This window comes from Festucalex cinctus, chromosome 5, assembly GCF_051991245.1.
Source record: "Festucalex cinctus isolate MCC-2025b chromosome 5, RoL_Fcin_1.0, whole genome shotgun sequence".
Classification (NCBI taxonomy): Eukaryota; Metazoa; Chordata; class Actinopteri; order Syngnathiformes; family Syngnathidae; genus Festucalex; species Festucalex cinctus.
Window position 1 is genome coordinate 7632869 of NC_135415.1, and position 19087 is coordinate 7651955.

General features: G+C 38.7%; 1 protein-coding gene across 1 annotated transcript; it reads right to left on the reverse strand.

Annotated features, from left to right (window-relative positions):
- Window positions 1-1205: 1205 nt before the first annotated feature.
- tmc1 (transmembrane channel-like 1) lies at window positions 1206-13984 on the reverse strand. Its single transcript, XM_077521564.1, has 20 exons — window positions 13845-13984; window positions 12810-12830; window positions 12194-12623; window positions 11917-12105; window positions 9423-9513; window positions 8289-8370; window positions 8063-8169; window positions 7883-7981; window positions 7671-7813; window positions 7450-7594; window positions 6723-6917; window positions 6428-6607; window positions 6207-6350; window positions 5963-6091; window positions 5787-5854; window positions 3888-4127; window positions 3692-3817; window positions 2788-2866; window positions 1697-1832; window positions 1206-1588 (listed from the first exon to the last, which is right to left on the reverse strand). Exons 1-20 carry the CDS (start codon window positions 13879-13881, stop codon window positions 1374-1376), a joined length of 2856 nt encoding a protein of 951 aa, XP_077377690.1. The 5' UTR covers window positions 13882-13984; the 3' UTR covers window positions 1206-1373.
- Window positions 13985-19087: the final 5103 nt, after the last annotated feature.

Consider the following 19087-nt stretch of genomic DNA (forward strand, 5'->3'; position numbering starts at 1 on the left):
GTGATTTGCTTGTATTGTAAATGCTGAGAAATCTTGTTGCTGGACCGAACCCAAACTGAGGACCATAGCACAGTTTCATACTCGTTTTTCAGTCCGTGAGCTCTTTTAAGTTTGCTGCTCTCGGGATTTACATAAGACCAACCAAACAGTCCTCAAACATTAGGTCTCCAAAACCGATCTCAGTACAATCTCAGAAGTCAAATCAGTGTGTGTTGTGCTACAGTGTCTTACTCTTCCCTTCATTAATATTTGGGAATATGAGATACCTGTTGGTGTGTACAGAGAAAGTTAAGATATCAGATAGTATGTTGTGTAGCTCAGTTACCTGGCACAAGCACGGAGGGAGAGTTATGGAGGAATTCCTGACAGGTGGAGCTCAAATAACTGCAGAATGAATACTTGATGCTTATTTTCCATGAATTGATCATGAGCTTCCACAGATAAAGAGCTGATTAGCAATCTAAGTTAAGTTCTCTCGTAGGCTTAATTATACAGTGTTTCTTTTTTATTTATCTAAACCAATGGGTTTTATATTTCTCATTGACATTCCTTGGTGCACACGATGATAGAGTGATTTGTGAATTAACTAACAGCACACATGCTATGTCTGACTAACAGGTCAGCTGTAAGATGGTTGACCGACAGAGCAGAACAGCCACAAGGATATTGGATCTGACAGTGCATCGTTATCAGATGATTCAAGTCAGACATCCCTGTAACATGATGAAGATCAGCTCAGGAGACCATGACGAATGGATTTACAATTAAGGAGTTGGCACACTTGGACATTGCTGAATTAAAGTGAAGTGAAAAGATGCCAGTTAAATGGCAGAGGGGGCAAGAAAAGTGTATATTATTTAAATATAGAATACTGTACTGTATTAACAAAATCTACCTTCACAATTTGTGATAAAAAAAAAAAAAAAAGTTCCTGTCAATGTATAATATACAACCTGACTACTGTAATTTATTTGTTAGGATCATTATGTAATCTGATGCAGTCCTTTTCCACACTTACAAATAAACAATGCAGCTTGTAAAATAGGTCCAGGTTAGAAGAGTTTATCAATATTGATGCATGACAAAACAAGATCAGCCATCACAAACAAATAATACAGTTCTACATACATACTTGACATAAGTTGTGGTACAATTATTATGCCAACAATAATAGATTCTTATGGTCTCTTGGCTCATGAAAGTCACGTCATCATTTTATTGTTTAATTTGGTCTTCGAGAGACCAGAGAAGTCTATTAGTGTGAAAATTTACTCAAAAAATACATCTAATACAGACTTTTGTGTTGGACTTCTTCTCAGTAAAGGTTTTTGTTTGTTTGTTTGTTTTTTGTTTTTTTAAATGTGCTCACTAGCTCAGTGTCTCTGCAGCCTTGGCACCCGGTGTATCTTCTGATCACTTTGCTGAGGGAAACCAGGCAGGTACCTAGAAGGCCCATTGTTGCTATGGCGATAACTTCCAGAGGCAGGTGTTCTGGTTGCAGGATGTACCTGGTCTCTGACAGCAGGAGAATTGTGTCCATTTTTGCCATGATTTGATTTCTGAGATCTACCATTGTTTTCTTTTCCATCTGTAGAGGAGAAAATGGAGGAGGAATCAGACCCCCACATTTTGAAATACAGCAATCTGTAAAAAATATAAATATTTTCATTAAACATTTTCTTGCTCTGTGTCTTACTTTCATGATGTTGCAGCAAAGGTTTGTTGTTCTTTTGTTTGTCTGTAGCCTCGGATGCCGCTTTTCTGGCCTCTTCCAAATCCATTGCAGCTTTCAATGCAGCTTGCTTGTTCTTTCTCTTGTTTTCCTCATTTTGCTTAAAGCAGAAACACAATTAACCTAATAACCACAAACTGAAGTTTGTCGATGTGAAATGCAAATTAATACACCAACAACAACAACAGTTTTGCGTTTCGTTTTGCTGCTATCTGCTGGATAACTGTTACAAGTACAACTACCATGCATCACTGTGACGGCGATACAGTTTTTCTGCGTAAGTTTCCTGAAAAGGACTGGTAAACTCTTTATAAAGTATTGATTCATATTTATATTTACATCTCTGGAAAACTTATATTCTTCAATTAGTCTAACATGATTATATACTATAATTGCTGGACTATAAGGCGCACCTGATTATAAGCCGCACCACGTACATTTCTAAAGGAAAAAGCATTTTGTCCATACATAAGCCGCACTTGACTATAAGCCGCATGTGCCCACATTGAAAATGAGATATTTACAAAGAAAGACGGTACACAGAAAGAGATTTTAAAGGTTTAGTAATATACCTTAGCTTTTCTTTCCAAACAGTGCCTGTGATGCGGCAGTAACACCGCACTAACAGGGCTGGTTAAAAATAACATACCGCTAAAAGTCACTGAGACTGAGACTTCTTGTATTTTCCATGATGAGGGTCTGTTAATGCTAATTTTATTCATACACAAAGCGCAAAGTTACATTAAACTTGCGTCTTCCTCGACACATATATTCCACCTGTCTCACTCTTACCTTTTCTGCTCGAGCGCCCCTGGCGGCCGTCAGAAAAAAATCCATATATTAGCCGCATCACTGTATAAACCGCGGGGTTGAAAGCGTGTGAAAAAAGTCGCGGCTTATAGTCCGGCAATTACGGTATTTGGAATATATGAGGAAGCCAAATTTCCTAGACAAAAACACACTCAAGCACATGATGAACATGCAAACTCTTGACTATGCTAACCACTAGCTTACTATGCTAATGTATGTGTAAAAAAATAATTACAGTAATTTACCATCTGTAGTTTTTTCTTCAGTTCAACATTTGCTTCTTTGTAGCTTTTGGATGTAGACTGCAGGTAATAAATGGCCAGCCTATACGATAGAGAAATGGACATTATTGTCAATCGTCAATGCATTTTATGTGCGCCGCCTATCTACCAAAATGTCTTGATTACCTTGTTGACTTATAAACCCAATCACAATAATGTTGGCTTTTGTTAAATAAGAAAATATTGTAACTCGTTAATGCACACACTGTTGATAATCAAATGGGGCCCTTGGAAACTGCCTTCCACCCGCGATCATGCGTACATGTGTCACAACCACCCTCCTCCATCCCCACCCATAGTTGTGCAAACATCAAGGGTGAACTTTTAAAAATATATTGAAGATAATAAGAATAAGAATAAGAATAATAATAATAAGAAGAAGAAGAAGAAGAAGAAAAAAAATGTTAAATGAATTGATTTCTATAATTATTCAGATTATCTTATGCTGTCATCATATTCAAGAATGCCATATGACGACATCCACCACACACGTCCGTGGAGCTCAGAATGTGTCTGCCTGTACCTCGATCAATTCCACCAACTTGTGTTACACCACCTGAGCCACAACTTAGACCTGCTTTCACCTGGTCTAATGCCTAGTCTACTTTTTGTCACCTAGGGACTTTTAATAGAAAAAGCCCTCGGTCGATTGGAACGCCCAGAAAAGCACACCAGCCCAGTTCTCAAACACGGTAAGCTTGACTGGCCAAGCGCACATGTACCTGCCTAAAAAAGTAAGGCCACTGGAGTAAAGTCTACTCAACCAGATTATCCATTATGATCAGAAAACCAAATATAGTTTACCTCTATTCATGAAGACATGAAAATCAGCATACTATGTACAAGATATTTTATCAGTTTTACTCACACCATCAACAACATGAAGGGTAGAATCAGTCCAGGATTTGAGGCATAGCTGAACACTTTTCCAAACCAAGCTGGAAAGTCTGACTCTAGAGTCTCGTGGATTACATCAAACATACGATTATTGCCACTATGGAGAAAAAGAACGTAAATGAATAACCATGACCCGTATTTGAAATGGAATGCATTGCATTCATTACCTGAATGGTCCACAATCAAAAGACGGAGGGATTGTGACAATGGTGTACATTGCAGGGAGGGTGGACAGGAACAAGATGACCAGTAACATGGCCATGTAGAAGTTGTTGGACCGAGAGGCCTTGAAGACTCTTTCCTGCGGCACGTTGCAGCACATGACAGCCCAGCACTGAAGGTACATGGACACGTGGAGTCGGAGGACATTCAGGGCGGGCAGGCAGGGAGCATAGAAGGCGCCCATCCTAAGAAGAAAGCATTAATGTACACTATGACTATCCATCCATTTTCCACTTATTCTCACGGGGGTTGTGGGCATGCTGTAGCCTATCTCAGCTGTCAATGAGCGGAAGGAGGGGTACACCCTGAACTGGTCGCCAGCCAATCAAAGGGCACGCGTAGGCAAACAACCATTCTCACCCACAATCACAAATACGGACTGTTTGGACTGGCCAATCGGCCTCCATGCATGTTTTTTGGAATATGGGAGGAAACCGACGCAGGCACCGGGAGAACATGCGAACTCCACAGAGAGGCCGGAGCCGAAATCAAACCCTGCACCTCAGAACTGTGAGGCAGATGTGCTAATCAGTGCGCCACCATGCCACCCTGGAATATATTTGTTTCAAAATATATGAGGTAGAGGTATCAAAATTAGTGCATTAAAGCTCCTTTAAAACCACTAAAAAAAATAAATAACGTGCGATTAATGGCCGCCACTTACTTGGAAAGCCTGTAGGCTAATGGGGGAATTCCAGTCGCAATGCAACAGATATCGACGTCAAAATTTAGCAATAATACATTTGATAATAATGCATATATTTGTGGAGACTGAAGTCAAGTTCTGTTTTACAAATTTAAAAATATGCAGAATTTCACAAGTTACTTCACATTAAAGATTACATAGCTCTTAATATGAAAAGAAAAATGCACTGAGCTGTCACCAATGTCTTACAAAAGAAAAATGACCTCAACACAAATCAATATCACATAAATAGTAAAGTAAATCTTTTTAATTTTAACTCAATTTTATGAATTATTATGACATTTCTGTATCAGATACAGCCATATTTTTATTAAACATTTTTTTACACTTTTATGTTAGCAAGAGCGGTGGTGACTGGTTAGCACGTTCGCCTCCCAGTGCTGAGGACGTAAGCTCGAGTCCGAGCTTCGGCCTTCCTGGGTGGAGTTTGCATGTTCTCCCCGTGCCTGCGTGGCTTTTCTCTGGGTACTCCGGTCTCCTCCCACAATCCAAAGACATGCATGGCAGGTTAATTGGGCGCTCTGAATTGTCACTAGATGTGCTTGTGTGTATGGTTAGTTGTTTGTCTCTGTGTGCCCTGCAATTGGCTGGCAACGAGTGCAGGGTGTGCCCGAAGCCGGCTGGGATTGGCTCCAGCACCCCCATGACACTTGTGAGGAGTAAGCAGTTAAGAAAATGGCTGGATTGATGTTAACAAGAGTATGAAAAGAAAAATATTTTACTATACTTTTTATTGTACATTTAAAACAGATATAAAATTTGCGATTAATCGTGAGTTAACTATTGAAGTAATGTGATTAATTACAAATAAAAAATGTAAATCCTGACAGCCCTACTATAAAGTTAACTTCTTTTTTTTTAACTTAGAGTTGTGCAATAAGGTTAATTGGCACTCATCTTAGCTCACAAGATGCTATTCTCTTCCCAGTCAGGACACGACCCCTGACCGCAGAAAGGAAGAGAACTAGCATTCCACTTTTTAGTTGTGTCCTCTGGTGGAGAAGGTAATTGCAATGTTTCAAATTACCCATCTGAAAACAAGCCCCAGTCTGCCCTAAATATTGTACTCGATAGATTTCACCTTTTCCCTTACAGTTTTCATCTTTACTGTATTTAGAAAATACACCCTGTCTCCTACCATATCATTCCTTGATTGAAGATCAAGCCAAGGACATTCCCACTGACATCAAACTCAGAGTATGATGGCTTTCAGAAAGTGCAAAGGAAAAAGAAGAGAAACAAAATAGTCTCCTGACTCATATTTTCACAGCCTCTGTAGACATTTCAGGAGGCGGGTAGAAAATGCTGACTTACAAATCCGGCCTCCAAGTCCCAGCACCAGCAGTAGTTGAGAAAACGAACAAGCACAGCTCTCAGAAAATCACCGATAAGCAATGTGGCGTAGGTTGTCATGGTGTCCGATATGATGAGCCGCACAAACTCCTGCAAAGGGACCATGCGTCTGTTGTTGCTCAAAAGCACTGAGTACCATTAGTTTGTGGAAATGCGAAAGATCATTTTCTTCATGTCATGGTAAGTGTACAGTACAGTGTCTAACCTGCCCCACCATGGTCTCCCAGCAGGGCCCACGTGGCACATCAGCAGGATGAACAGCAGGTGGCGCAGTACTGTTCCCTGTGACGTTGTAAAAATGTGTTTCCCACTGCGTTATGTTGAACTTGACTATTTTTTCCTCTTCCCTCTGCAACAATATACAGTCCTGAATTCACACTTCAATAAAGTACCTTCCATGTAGCCTACATATACTACAATCCTCACTTTGAGGTTGATCTCATCCATGAGTGCAATGATGAAGGTGTAGAGGTTTCCCAAGAAGAGGGCAAAGATGCGTCCTAGCTGCCACTGCAGGGCGACTCGAGGGTGGTAATTTTCCAGGGTGCTAATGATGTCAAACAGCATAGGGCAAAACATCCCTAGTAAGGACATGACCATATTTACCTGGGGAGAAAAGCAGTGTGTTATGAACCTAATGTTGTAATGTGTGTGTAAAACTTTTTCTAATCTAACAGGAAGAAAAACATTAGATCATTCCACGGTCGACTCTTATTTGTACCTCATTCCTTTCCCACCAGGAATGGTTTTCCAGTCCATCCAGAGCAAATTTCTGAGAGCGCCGCACGACAAAGTAAATGAGGTATCCACTTCCTGCTAAGCAGCACAACACCAGGAAATTGGCCAGCACTCGCAGGAAGCGCGTCAGATGGATGTTGTCGTCCTTACGGCTCTCTTGCTCTTCTAAGATGGCTTCCTGCCAAGGCAGCAGGAGGGTTACTTGGGGTAGTTATTAATCTCTTCTACACTCACAGAAATATTTCAAGCCTAACTTAAGATTTATGTTGTTTTTTTTACATGACAAATTCCCACTTACTTTTTTTTTTTTTTTTTTTTAGATAATTTTAACACAAACCTACCAAACAAAACTTATCTGATACATATTCATTAGTCTTATAAAGCATATTTATTTGAAATGCATAATCCTCGGGTTTATGCATTTAGTATTAATAAAGTATAATACTTTAAATTAATAATAATGAGAGTATTCATTTAAAATACATATAGTATATTGTTTGAATTGCATAATAATCTTTATGAGACTAATGAATATATCATAAGTTTTATTTGGTAGATTTGTGTTAAAATTATCTAAAAAAAAAAAAAAAAAAAAAAGTACATGGGAATTTGTAGTGTAAGAAAATTCCATAAGTCTTAAGTTAGGCTTGAAATGTTTCTGAGTGTAACTATTATATAAATGTAAACAACACCAGCACATGTGCCTTGACCTTGAAGCTGGTGGTGATTGATGCAAATTTATTATCTGCTGTTTCGGTGTTCCCTATCAGGTAGTCCCAACTTGTGAACATTTTCCAGCTGAAATTAAAGCTGTTATCATCTCCAACACCGGTTTCATTTGAATTACGGGCCATCCTTTTATTGGAGACAAGACATATTGTCATCATAATCATACGTTAATATACTGTATATTAAGCAGGAATAGACTCACGTTCTAATGACCACCATGTAGCTGTAGGCCACTGTTCCTACTCCAACCAGGAAGTATGACAAAGGCATACGAAACTTGAGCCAGCCAATGGCACGCTGGTCATTGTAGTAACCGTAGAAGAGGACAGAGTACTGGGCGTAACCCTGCAGATGCATGTTTGAATCCATATGAGCTAGTAAAAGTGACATTATGTGACATAAAGATAAACTAACCCCGAAATCCCACAAGACAGCAAAGTCCATGGCGCTCCCCTCCTCAGCCCTCGGAACCGTCTTTCTTGAGATGCTGCCGTAGGGTCGACCCATTAATGCCTAATGTACAAAAATAGAGTGAACAGCAACATGAAAAAGACACTCAAAAACACACACATTGAAACACTTGAAGAAACAAACCTCTGGCACCATGACCAGGCCAAAAGTGAGTCCAAACAAAATCATGTTGATGCCATACATCCACCTCAGGAAGATGAAGTAAGAGGCAACAGAAGAGCCAAAGTGACCTGTGAAGTGCAGCGCATAGTAGAAAAAAAATATTTTTATTGGACTTTGCTCACTTGAAGACAGCTAATGCACTGCAACCAGTGTAAATTAAACAACACATTTGTTACTTTAAACTTGCTTTCAATCTCTTTGATTTTCATCTCCCATGGGATGCACGCCGTTTTGAAGTTTTCAAAGTCCCGTTGAAACTTCATCCATTTCTAAAATTGGAAGAAAAAAAAGTAACTAAAGAACACTCAAAAGCAGGTCTAAGACATCGAAAAAAATCTTAATTTAGATCATCAATAAATTCACTGAGTAGCCATAATACTTTTTGAATGATTCAAAAACACTTTTCTTAGAAACAGATGAGGATCGAATGGGATCCAGTGCTAGAGTTGTATTAAATATGATGCAATGACAAAGATGTTCACTTTTGGTTTATAGAATCAGAGCGGTATTAATTTAACAGTGTTCGTTATTGTATATAATTAGCCTATTTTTTTTACTTGTAGCCCTTTCATGAAGCAATCAAAATATAGACGAACCTAATAATACAGTATAGTCCTATACCACTACAAGGCACAGACGGACACAATATTAAACATGTTAAAGAAATACCTCAGGCAATGTTAATGGGGGAAAAAAGTATATATAGTAAAGGCACAATTTTACACATTTGTTACAGTTCTTCTATTATAGCCCCCAAGATAATGCAACTGTACGTAATATTGTGGCTGGCGAGGAGGGTTGCAAAGAAGTGGAACTTTCAAGATACTTATACTGAACTTTGAAAATATAAATTTTGAAAGTAATTGGTGGTTTTGCTTTTTTTTTTTTTTTTACACTTTTGCAATATTTTACATTTTAATTTTAATTTGCAATTAACTGCAAATATTGAGTCTATTTTAGCATATATCTTAGAGAAACAAAGCACTAAACAACTGCTTTGTTTTGTGATAAGCAGACATGCATGCAAACTAATACATGTCAGATTTTTACTTTCTAATATGTCCCTGTTGCTTTAAGCTATAATAGATAGTTACATATTTTAAACCTATAGTTACCTCAGTTCCCAAGATTGTGTTGCATGTTTTTAAACAAAATGTAGGTTCCCTGTTATAGACTATAGTCTCCAGTTTATCCCATCAGTAAATGTTTATGTATGCCTGTTAATCCTATCAATTCCTGTGAAACGTGTCCAGCTGAATTTTGCAACCCTACCCTACTACTTATATTAGAGTGAATATTCAAAGGGTATTTATCCTCTTACCTTGGTCATCATGACCTTGTATGCGTAGAACTTTTGACCTTTCCCTTTGCCCAACGCCCCCTCATAGTTCTCGACAAACTCCTGAGACTCGCTGGAAGTAAGAAGATGACTTCACTCCAGATGAACAAAAGTCAATAGGTTGACCTGTGATCAGGGCCGGCCCTACATGATTTGGTACCCTAGGCGAAAATGTACATGGTAGCCCCCCCCCCCCCAATCCCATTAAAAAAAAACACACACAAAAAAAAATTATAGATATATTTAATAGCACACCACACAATAAATACCAAATTCCACAAACAAATAAAAATAAGAAAAATAACAGAAGTACAATGCAATGCAACTTTTTATTGCAATTTCTTCAAAATGACAGTATTTAAAACCTCAAAATGTTTTCACTATGTACATTAATAATTGTGTAAGATACAAAAAATAGTAAATGTATCAATATACAAACTTTGATATATCGTAAAACTTTGGCAATAAGGTGATTCACAGATAATGTGAATAGTGTGCAAAAAAACTTCACTAAATAACTTAGGAACATAACGGCAAATACTTAAAATAGTGCACGCCGGGACCTCCTTGCAGCAAAGGCATCAATTGGTGCGTCAAAGGATAGCTGCCTGGATACTTCTTGATTGATGCTGATAAGTGCCACTCTAGTTAGCCGTTCTTGTGACATGGTAGACCTTAAATAGTTCTTTATTAGCTTAAGCTTGGAAAAGCATCTCTCAGCTGATGCTACAGTCACTGGTATGGTAGCGGCCACTCTGAGTGCTACCCACATGTTGGGATAGATTTCTCTAAGTTTTTTCTCCTCTAGAAAAACTAAAAGTTCCATGCTTGACATATTGGATTTTGGCCAGGTAAGAAATGACTGCATCTCTGCTAAGAGTTTTTTATTTTTTTTTATTTATTTATTAGAGTACATATTGCACAAATAAGTAGACCCTGAGAAAAAGGCTTGTTAATTCCAGGCCTAGCAGACATGTTGCTACCCATAACAGTCATGGAGCTCATAGAAAATACTAGATGTAGTCGTTTTTGTTGTGGGTTGCTTTTTTTTCTTTCTTTTTTTTTTGCATTAGTTAATTTGATTAAATTAAAGATTTTGTCATCTATGCATCCTATTACAACCTTACTTTCATGTTGTGAGTCAAGTGCGTATTCTACAGAAAACATTTTGTCAATATTTTGGAAATTGTTCTTATGTTTATTGAGATATTGAACATCCATCCATCCATCCATTTTCTTGACCTCTTATTCCTCACAAGGGTCGCGGGGAGATATTGAACAAAATCTTTACATTTTTCAAAGGTGGTATACTCATATATGCTGAGCACTGTACATGATGCAGCAATAGCTGATATAACTGAAATAGTCACCTGGATCTAGAAGATCGAGCTTTGTGTCACTCAAAGTACTGCTGATTGGTGCTTGACTGGCTGTTGCTTCAGCTGTACATTAAACAAAATACATCACTTCAAATTATTTTGGTGTTAAAGCAGGGAAAACAAATCCATTTGCATTATGATAGAATACAATGTCAGAAATTATGGCTGTTTGTATTAAATGCACCATCCATGCACTTACATTCAGTAGCCTTTGGTGAAGATGACACTGAAGGATTGTTTACCACAGCTTCTGCAGGTGCTTGTTGTGGCTGCAAATATTTTCTCAGCGCATCTAGTTTAAAAAAAAATGCATTTACTATATCGATGTTTACATTAAACCAGCACATAATTCTTATTTTCAATAAATTAATAAATTAATGTGGTTATGTGAAACAATGACTTGTGCAAATCCATTTGCAGGTATCTGGACTTACTGGCTGTTTTAGTTTAAACTCAGCAAGCGTTGCCCCACTCTTGTGTGCAAAGTAGCTACTAGCATGGATGTAATGGTGCAGTAAACAAGTTACAAGCAAGCTAAGAAGCTAACGCTATTTTCGTGTTTATTTTATAAACAATGATGATTGACTGACATACATACCTCTACCCTGGGCCCGTTTTTCCTCCTCCTCCTTTCGCCGCTTTCTTAATGCAGCACTTGAAAGCTTGGACCTTTTCATTGTTGTCGATGTCAATGTATAAACAACACAAGTGTGCCAACCATCTATCTATCTTTCTAAAGTGCTGCCACTACACTCTGAGATGATATACGACCCCTCCCCCTACCTTTCATTCATTGTAAGCGGCAGCAGCGGGTCAGGTTCAGGGCGCCAGGACAGCAGGTCGTGAACTCACAGTCATTTATTTGAAATAGAAGTAATAAAAAAAAAAAAGGAACTCAATAAAATATATTTGCTATATAACATTTTATGCTAGAAAACACGAGAGGGGGGGGGCTTTTTGTGTTTGTGTTTTTTAAATTTTATTTTTTTTTTCCTTTCTGCAATTTGGCGCCCCCTCCACAAGATGGCGCCCTAGGCGACCGCCTAGCTCGCCTGTAGCCTGGGCCGGCCCTGCCTGTGATCGTTCTGAAGAGTTACCGTAAGGTGAACAGCTTCTTTTTCATTGACCACGGCTTTCCCCGGAGACTCTGGATCGATTTCTTCCTCTCGTCCACTTCCTCTTTTAGCTCCTGGAGCTCCTCTGCTGTCAGTGACTCAGGTCTCAACTCTTCCTCATCGCTGTCCTCTTCCTCACTGTTGTCTTCTTCACTTGTCTCCTGCTCTGAGCTGAGATAGAATTGTTTGTATTTGTATTTCATGTATGCACTACGCGAATGTATTATATTTTCATAAAATAAAGGGGAAATTATTTTACCTTGTTTCAATTATTTTCTTGTGTTTTGTTGTCTTTACTTTATTTCTTTTCTCCTCCTCATGCTTGCAAACATTCTCTTTTCTTTCTTCTATTTGGGCACTTTCATGTTTCTTTTTCCTCTTGACATTTTTATCATCAGCTCCCCTCACCTCCTTCACCTTTTCTCCTATTTGTTTATTGTTAAGGTTCTTCTTTGCTTTTTTTGATTTGTATTCCTTCTCAATCTCCTTTGTGGATTTATTTTCATCACTGTTTCCTCTCCTCTTCTTGACTTTTTCTTTCCTCTCTAATTTGTCCACCAACTCCTCTTGAGTCGCTCTTGTATGTTTTTTCTTCTTTCCATTTCTCATCTTTCTCTGTCTTTGACTATCCTGCTTCTTTTTTTCAATTTTCTTTTGCTCTGTTATAGTGTAAATATCATCTTCATCACCTGCAGTATAAATAAATGCATGTTAATGTTGCACTTGGAAAATGTTCGGTCGTGGTACACCTCCTTGACAACCAAAAGACTTTATGTTTATTTGTCACCTAATGTAAACTGAAAGGTCAGTCAACGGCACTATGTGTTCACAAAGTGAACTAATACTTCTCAGGATGTACAGTAGTATAAGCATACCTGTTTCCAGTCCAATGTGTACTGAAAGAGTGACCACAAGAGATGAATTAGCAATATTATTTTAAAAATTATCATCATCATCATCATCATCATCATCGTCATCATCATATAGAAAACCATGCATCTTGATTGAGTAAGTAAAATATTTGGAGTGTGCTTCGTTGCGCTCCTGCATCTTGAGGAGCAGTATGGAAAATGCATACATTACATTATATAGCAATGTTTGTATTGTATCGTTTTGTTTATGTTCCAAAGTGTGATTTTAATCAATCAAACATTTCAATTTACTGTAGGTTGCAACAGAACTGGAAAGACAACAAACTGCAAGCCATTACCATCATTTGATACACTATGACAGTTTTTGACAATATGCAAATGAGATGGAAATAGTTTGCTGTAATACATTTTTATCTAAACACGTTTTCTGTTAATATAAAACTAAAGCCTGTTGAAGCTAACAGGCAAAATACTCAAAATGTACAAGTTTGTCTTATCTATTTTTGTCAAGTGTCTTGATTTCACATGTACCGATACATGTTCATGCTGATTTTGCATGTGACGTAAATTTCCTAAATCGAGTTAATTTCTACAATCACAATGTAGTAGGCTGCTGACACAGAATAAAGGTGCATAAAGTGAAAACCAAGACAGCCACGGACAAATTGAAGAGATCAGCCCTTTTGTGTGCGTAATAGTGAAACTAGAGTCATGATGGTGTCACGAGTCATTAGGGAGGTGTGCATCAGAGAGGTGTAAATACAAACAATAGTTTAATGAAGGGAGACGAGGTGACTAAAAGTGCTGCAGGGCAGCGGCAAAAGTTCAGCCAAAGGTGCCGAGCTTATGGTTAACATCAGTTTAACAATTGAGATTGGAAAGGAAAAGCAAATATAGTTTATCATGGCCCCGCTGCAAGGTAAAGGGTCTTTCTGTATATAAAATATTGAATTTATCCTTTCAATTGTCCTTCTGATCAAGGTGTTACGAAAAACCAAAGAAGTTGATCTCAAAGCTTATAAAGAGGCATGGACTTACTGTCATCCTCAGTAATGATCAGTTTGTCACGAGGCATCTTCCTCTCATGGTTCTCGACCTCTGAGTGACCCAAGGTCCAGAGAGCTCAGTCAACATGTGAGATGAAAATGACGCGGTTTTCTTCTTCTACGTAGTGGATGAATACACTGCCATGACAACAAACAGTGTGTGCATATGTGCATAGAGAGGGAGGTCTATGATGATCACCTCGCATGAGAAGTTCACTTTTTCTTTGCCACCCAATGACCCAAAACATAGACAATGACTTCCTGGAAACTTTAGAGTGTCGCAATTCACTGCCAATCAATTATTCAAAACAGTTATGACTGCCTTTATGCATTGTAATATGTGTGTGTGCTTGTGTCTGTTTCCAGCAGTGTGTAAAAGTGTACAGTATATAAAAACAAGAGCACTGTGGGAGCAGAAGGTCAAAGCCAGTGTAAGGTTTGTTTATGTCAAATAATGCCTCCACTATATTAGACAAAGTTACACTGAATATTCTTCAAAACCATTTTTTCATGATTATTATAGTTTGTTTCTGTCTTTGCTTACTGCTCTGCTTTTACCTATGTGCATGTTATCATGGATAGACTTCTATCTAAATCTAATCATGCTTGCTTGAAATATTAGATTGGCTCTTAAGTACTTAATTTTATTTATTTTGGATTTAATTCTCTAGATCCTGTTCATACTAGCAAGGAACATGAAGTAATGCCCACTTCTGGATGTGTAGTGAAAAGCTCCTTGGTATAGGTGTAGACTTACTGTACAATTAAACAGCCAGTCATGAGGTGTACACATGTGCCGAATAAGCAACCATCCATCCATGCATCCATCAATCGTTCCATCAATCCATCGATCCATCCGTCCATCCATCCATCCATCCATCCATCCGTCCGTCCGTCCGTCCATCCATCCATCCATCCATCCATCCATCCATCCATTTTCTTGACCGCTTATTCCTCACAAGGGTCGTGGGGAGTGCTGGACCCTATCGCAGCTGGCTTCAGGCAGTAGGCGGGTTACACCCTGAGCTGCTTGCCAGCCAATCACAGAGACAAACAACCACTCACACTCACAAACAGACCTAGGGACAATTTCGGAGCGCCCAATTAACCTGCCATGCATGTCTTTAGAATGTGGGAGGAGACCGGAGTACCCGGACAAGACCCACCCAGGCACGGGGAGAAATAAGCAACCAATGTGACCAAAAAAAAAAAAAAAAAAAATTACTTTAGGAGGCTGGGCTGTGTATGTTAAGTATGCATTTACTGTAGGTGTTTGGCATTTCATTTAAATTATGATCAGTTCTACTAAATGTATTTGTCAAGAATCAGTGCATCAATATCCATCAGATATTCTGCATTTTTCTGTTTCGCAAATTTCCAATAATCTGATTAGATTTCCAACAATCCGACCTCACGCTGCTCCCCAGTCTTCATTTTCTCTATTATTCCCCCAGCTCACCTGTTGTCTCACCTTTTGTCTATTCCACACTTCTTGTTCCTCCGTTGGACCAATTTTAGCCTTTCTGATGTTCTATCACAGGTGGAAAAATAGAGTATCTCCAAGCGTATTACATTAAAATGGTAACTCGTTTTATATCCTATATTTCAAAATTTATGATCAAATGTCGTTTATATCCGGTCCCCCCTAACAGACTGCTTTAAATCTATGTATAAGTGCTGTATTTATGTGAAAGGTGTAGAGTTGAGTCCAATACTGATGAGCCAGCAGGAGGCGCTATTGTATCAATTAAACTATTTCCCCTGGTTATTTTTTGATTGCTTGTGCACGTGTGACGTAAAAAAAAGAAAATGTTGCCGGCAGGCGTGCGTGTTTGTGTCACGGAGAAAGAAGAGTCTTGTGTATGCTATATCGATTCCCTCTTTCTAAACTTAGCAGCAGCTACGAGGGAATCTTGATGAAGGAAGCTGTCAAGGCCATCTGAGCAGAGTGATTTCCAGGCACTGTATATTGCAGCTGACGGGTAATAGATACTGTAGGCACATCACTGCTGACCACAGAGACAGGAAATTTTAGTCAATCACAGTGTTAAGACTTATTGTTTCCTGTTCTTTGAAGTACCCATCCACACTCAGACACGGTCTGTCATTTGTCTCAGAAGAAGAGACTGTGTTTACAGATACATTTGTTATAGATCAACATAATTGCAAAGAAATTACGATTCAGGGGGCTGCTCTGATACGTTAAATTTAAAATGCTGTCCAGTTTTATTTCCACATTTTGATTAACTGTACATTTAACTCATTCACTGCCATTAACGGAAAAAGACGTCAAATGATGCATTTTTTTTGCTGGTCTGGCAATGAATGTGTTAAAAGGAAAATGGCACCCTCCATTTACGGGAGCTGCTTGGATCCTTTTTAGCGTGATATTGGTCAAAAGGCATTATTGCAAACCGGACTGGTGCACTACTCAGTCACAGGGCATAAAGCCACCCACAAGATTGCATCACATCTAATCACAATGTATTTTTTGTTTCCTTCTTGTTTTGATAGCCATGATGAGTGACATAGTGTACCAAGTAGGAACAAGAAGTGCAGTGTGTCACTCACTGCTGCATGGCAACTTTTATCAGCAAAAGTAGAGAAACAAATTGTAGCTATAAATGACTGACTCACAGCCATCATGATAAGAAAACTACTGAGCCGCACAAAATTTCCTGTGTGAGCAATCGCGCAATCAGCAGATCTGTCGTTTTGTAACTCATAAAGGAGCTTGCAAAAATAACACAAAATCAGAGATTTGGTGCGTTATGCTGCATGTAGTTGCTTACAGACGTAAATATTTGATCATGGGGACGTTTACAAAATAGCTTTGCTTTCTCTGAAAGAATGTCAGTATTTTTAAGAAATAAATAAACCATAACAAGCCATAAAACATTCAAATGTCAAATGTCCCTGCTGCGTTTGATAACAATCAACCCATGAACTTCTACCCCACCAATGTTGACATTGATGTAAAACAGCAGGCTGTTTGGCCCTGAGGTTAAAAAAAAACATACTGCTTTTCCCAGTGAGAAAACTTACAGGGTGTAGATTGCAGGTGAGTCGGGTGTGGCTCACAGTTATAAACACATTTGTCAAGGGGGGGGGTTCCATTATAAGAAAGCATACATTTTGTCATTTCAGAAATGAAAATTATAGAATCATTGCACAACAGTAGCCACTTTCTCCAACTAGCATTTTCTCTGATTTTCTCAACTCGCTGCCCTACTATTGGCATATATCTGTGTCTAACATATTATTAGAGGAGTAACCATGTGTAACATCAGCGTCAAGTTCAACTCTTGAAACTCACTTCCCACATTATTGTGTTGAATGTCACCATGCATCCACTTATCTGAAAGCAGAAAGCCACAATGGCTGTGTAAACTTTTGTTGTTGTTTTTTCAAAACTTGATTTGACAGACTTTTCTCATGTAAACAGCTTGTTAAAGTTTTTGAAAACATAAATGTTACTGCACTCAAAATATTTGGCCAAAATGAAGAACATGTTAAAGCTACTAAGTCAGATATCTGAACACAAACAGCAAAACACATGTAGACAGACAATATAACAATACTCACAGGCAAATATTCCTTATCATTGAAAAAAAAATAAAAAATTACTACATCTTATTGAGTCAGCTCTAAAACAATTCCAGAAAACAATTTGCGAAATGAGTGTTATGAGTTACGATTGTGGTCACAAGACAAATTAAACTTGTAAGTAAAGGCACCACGATACTCAAGACTCAAGTACTTTTGCCAGCTTTTTGTTGTTGTAGTTTTTATTTTATTTTATTTCATTTTATTTTGTTATCTTTTTTTTTTTTTTGTATTTTTGTGTGGACAACTGGACGCAGATTGTTTTGACAATATTTTATGAGGTTTTTGCTGCATAAACATTACACAAGCCTCTTCAAAATTTGTCTGCTAAAAGATTATATTTATTTACATACTGTCGCATCATGCCAAAGTATGCTTTCTGGCACCCAGTTCAGCTTTCTGTTTATGCTTCTGTTTTCCCTGAATTCCGGCCTAGTATGGAAAAACAGGAATCACTTTTCAGCAACAAGCCTTGTCTTGAACATGTGGAGAGTTGGCGAGGGGAATTGCTTAATGTTGATTTGCGTGATTCGGTCACAGCTCGTGGGTAGAGAGAGAGAGAGGAAGCATGCTACGTATACCCGAGTAAGCAGCGTCATCAAGCAAGAGGCGGAGTTGATCTTTGGGGGCGGGATTTGGCTGCATTGACAGATTATGGCGGAGGGGGCGTGGCTTGTCCTTGCAGACGGAGCAGCACGTGGCTCGGCCAGTCTGCACGAGGGAGCAGCAACAGAACAGCCAGTCGCGAAAAGTACACTACACGGGACATCTGCTGCAGACACGCACACGCACTTTTTGCACAAGCACGTTCATGTTAGCCACACACATGCATGTGGTCTCATATAGCGTTCAAACACCCCCATTAGTAGCATGGAAAAGCAAACAAATGTTCTCCAAGCACGTGAACACATTGTTATATGCAAATTCAGCACATTTCACCTTTGGTCTTTGCACACCCACATTTATAGACAGTTTCCGCAGGGACCACACTGAGCACACATTCTTGTTGTTCTAGCAGTCATCGAGAGCGCTATGCAAGGGAGAGTTTTTTTGTGTGTGAAGAGTGGAAAGTAAAAATTTAGACAGAATGTGGCAGGAAAGTTGGGGGACTCCTCCCTGGACAAAGAACAAGAAACACATTCATGATGCAGAAGAGCTGTGTTATGAGAGCAGGAATGAATGACGAGCAGTTGCTGAATCAGCTGGTTGACCCTTCTTAATTGTCATTAGTTTGCTTTCACTTTCATTTTTTTTTTCCAGTTTTACTTGACTTCAAGAAGTTATCTCAACTTGGGGTGATGACAACTTGAGTTTACATAGACAACTGTGTATGTACATTAAATAAATACACCAGTCATGTGCAACAACCAAGTTCCTGATCTCTCCAAAAATATGCAAACAAATATGCTCTGTTCATAAAACGCTCCCTAACACCCCCCTCATCTGGAGGCTCAACATATGTTGATTGTTGAATGTGAGCAGAGCAGGGTGGGGATGAACTTTTGAAGCAATAGTTTTTGGTCAACCCCTGTGCACAGTTTATCGTGCCCCACACACAGCTTATGTAATTGGATAAGCTGCCATTTGCACTACGAGTGTCTTTATCAACAGAGTTTTGCAACACAGAAG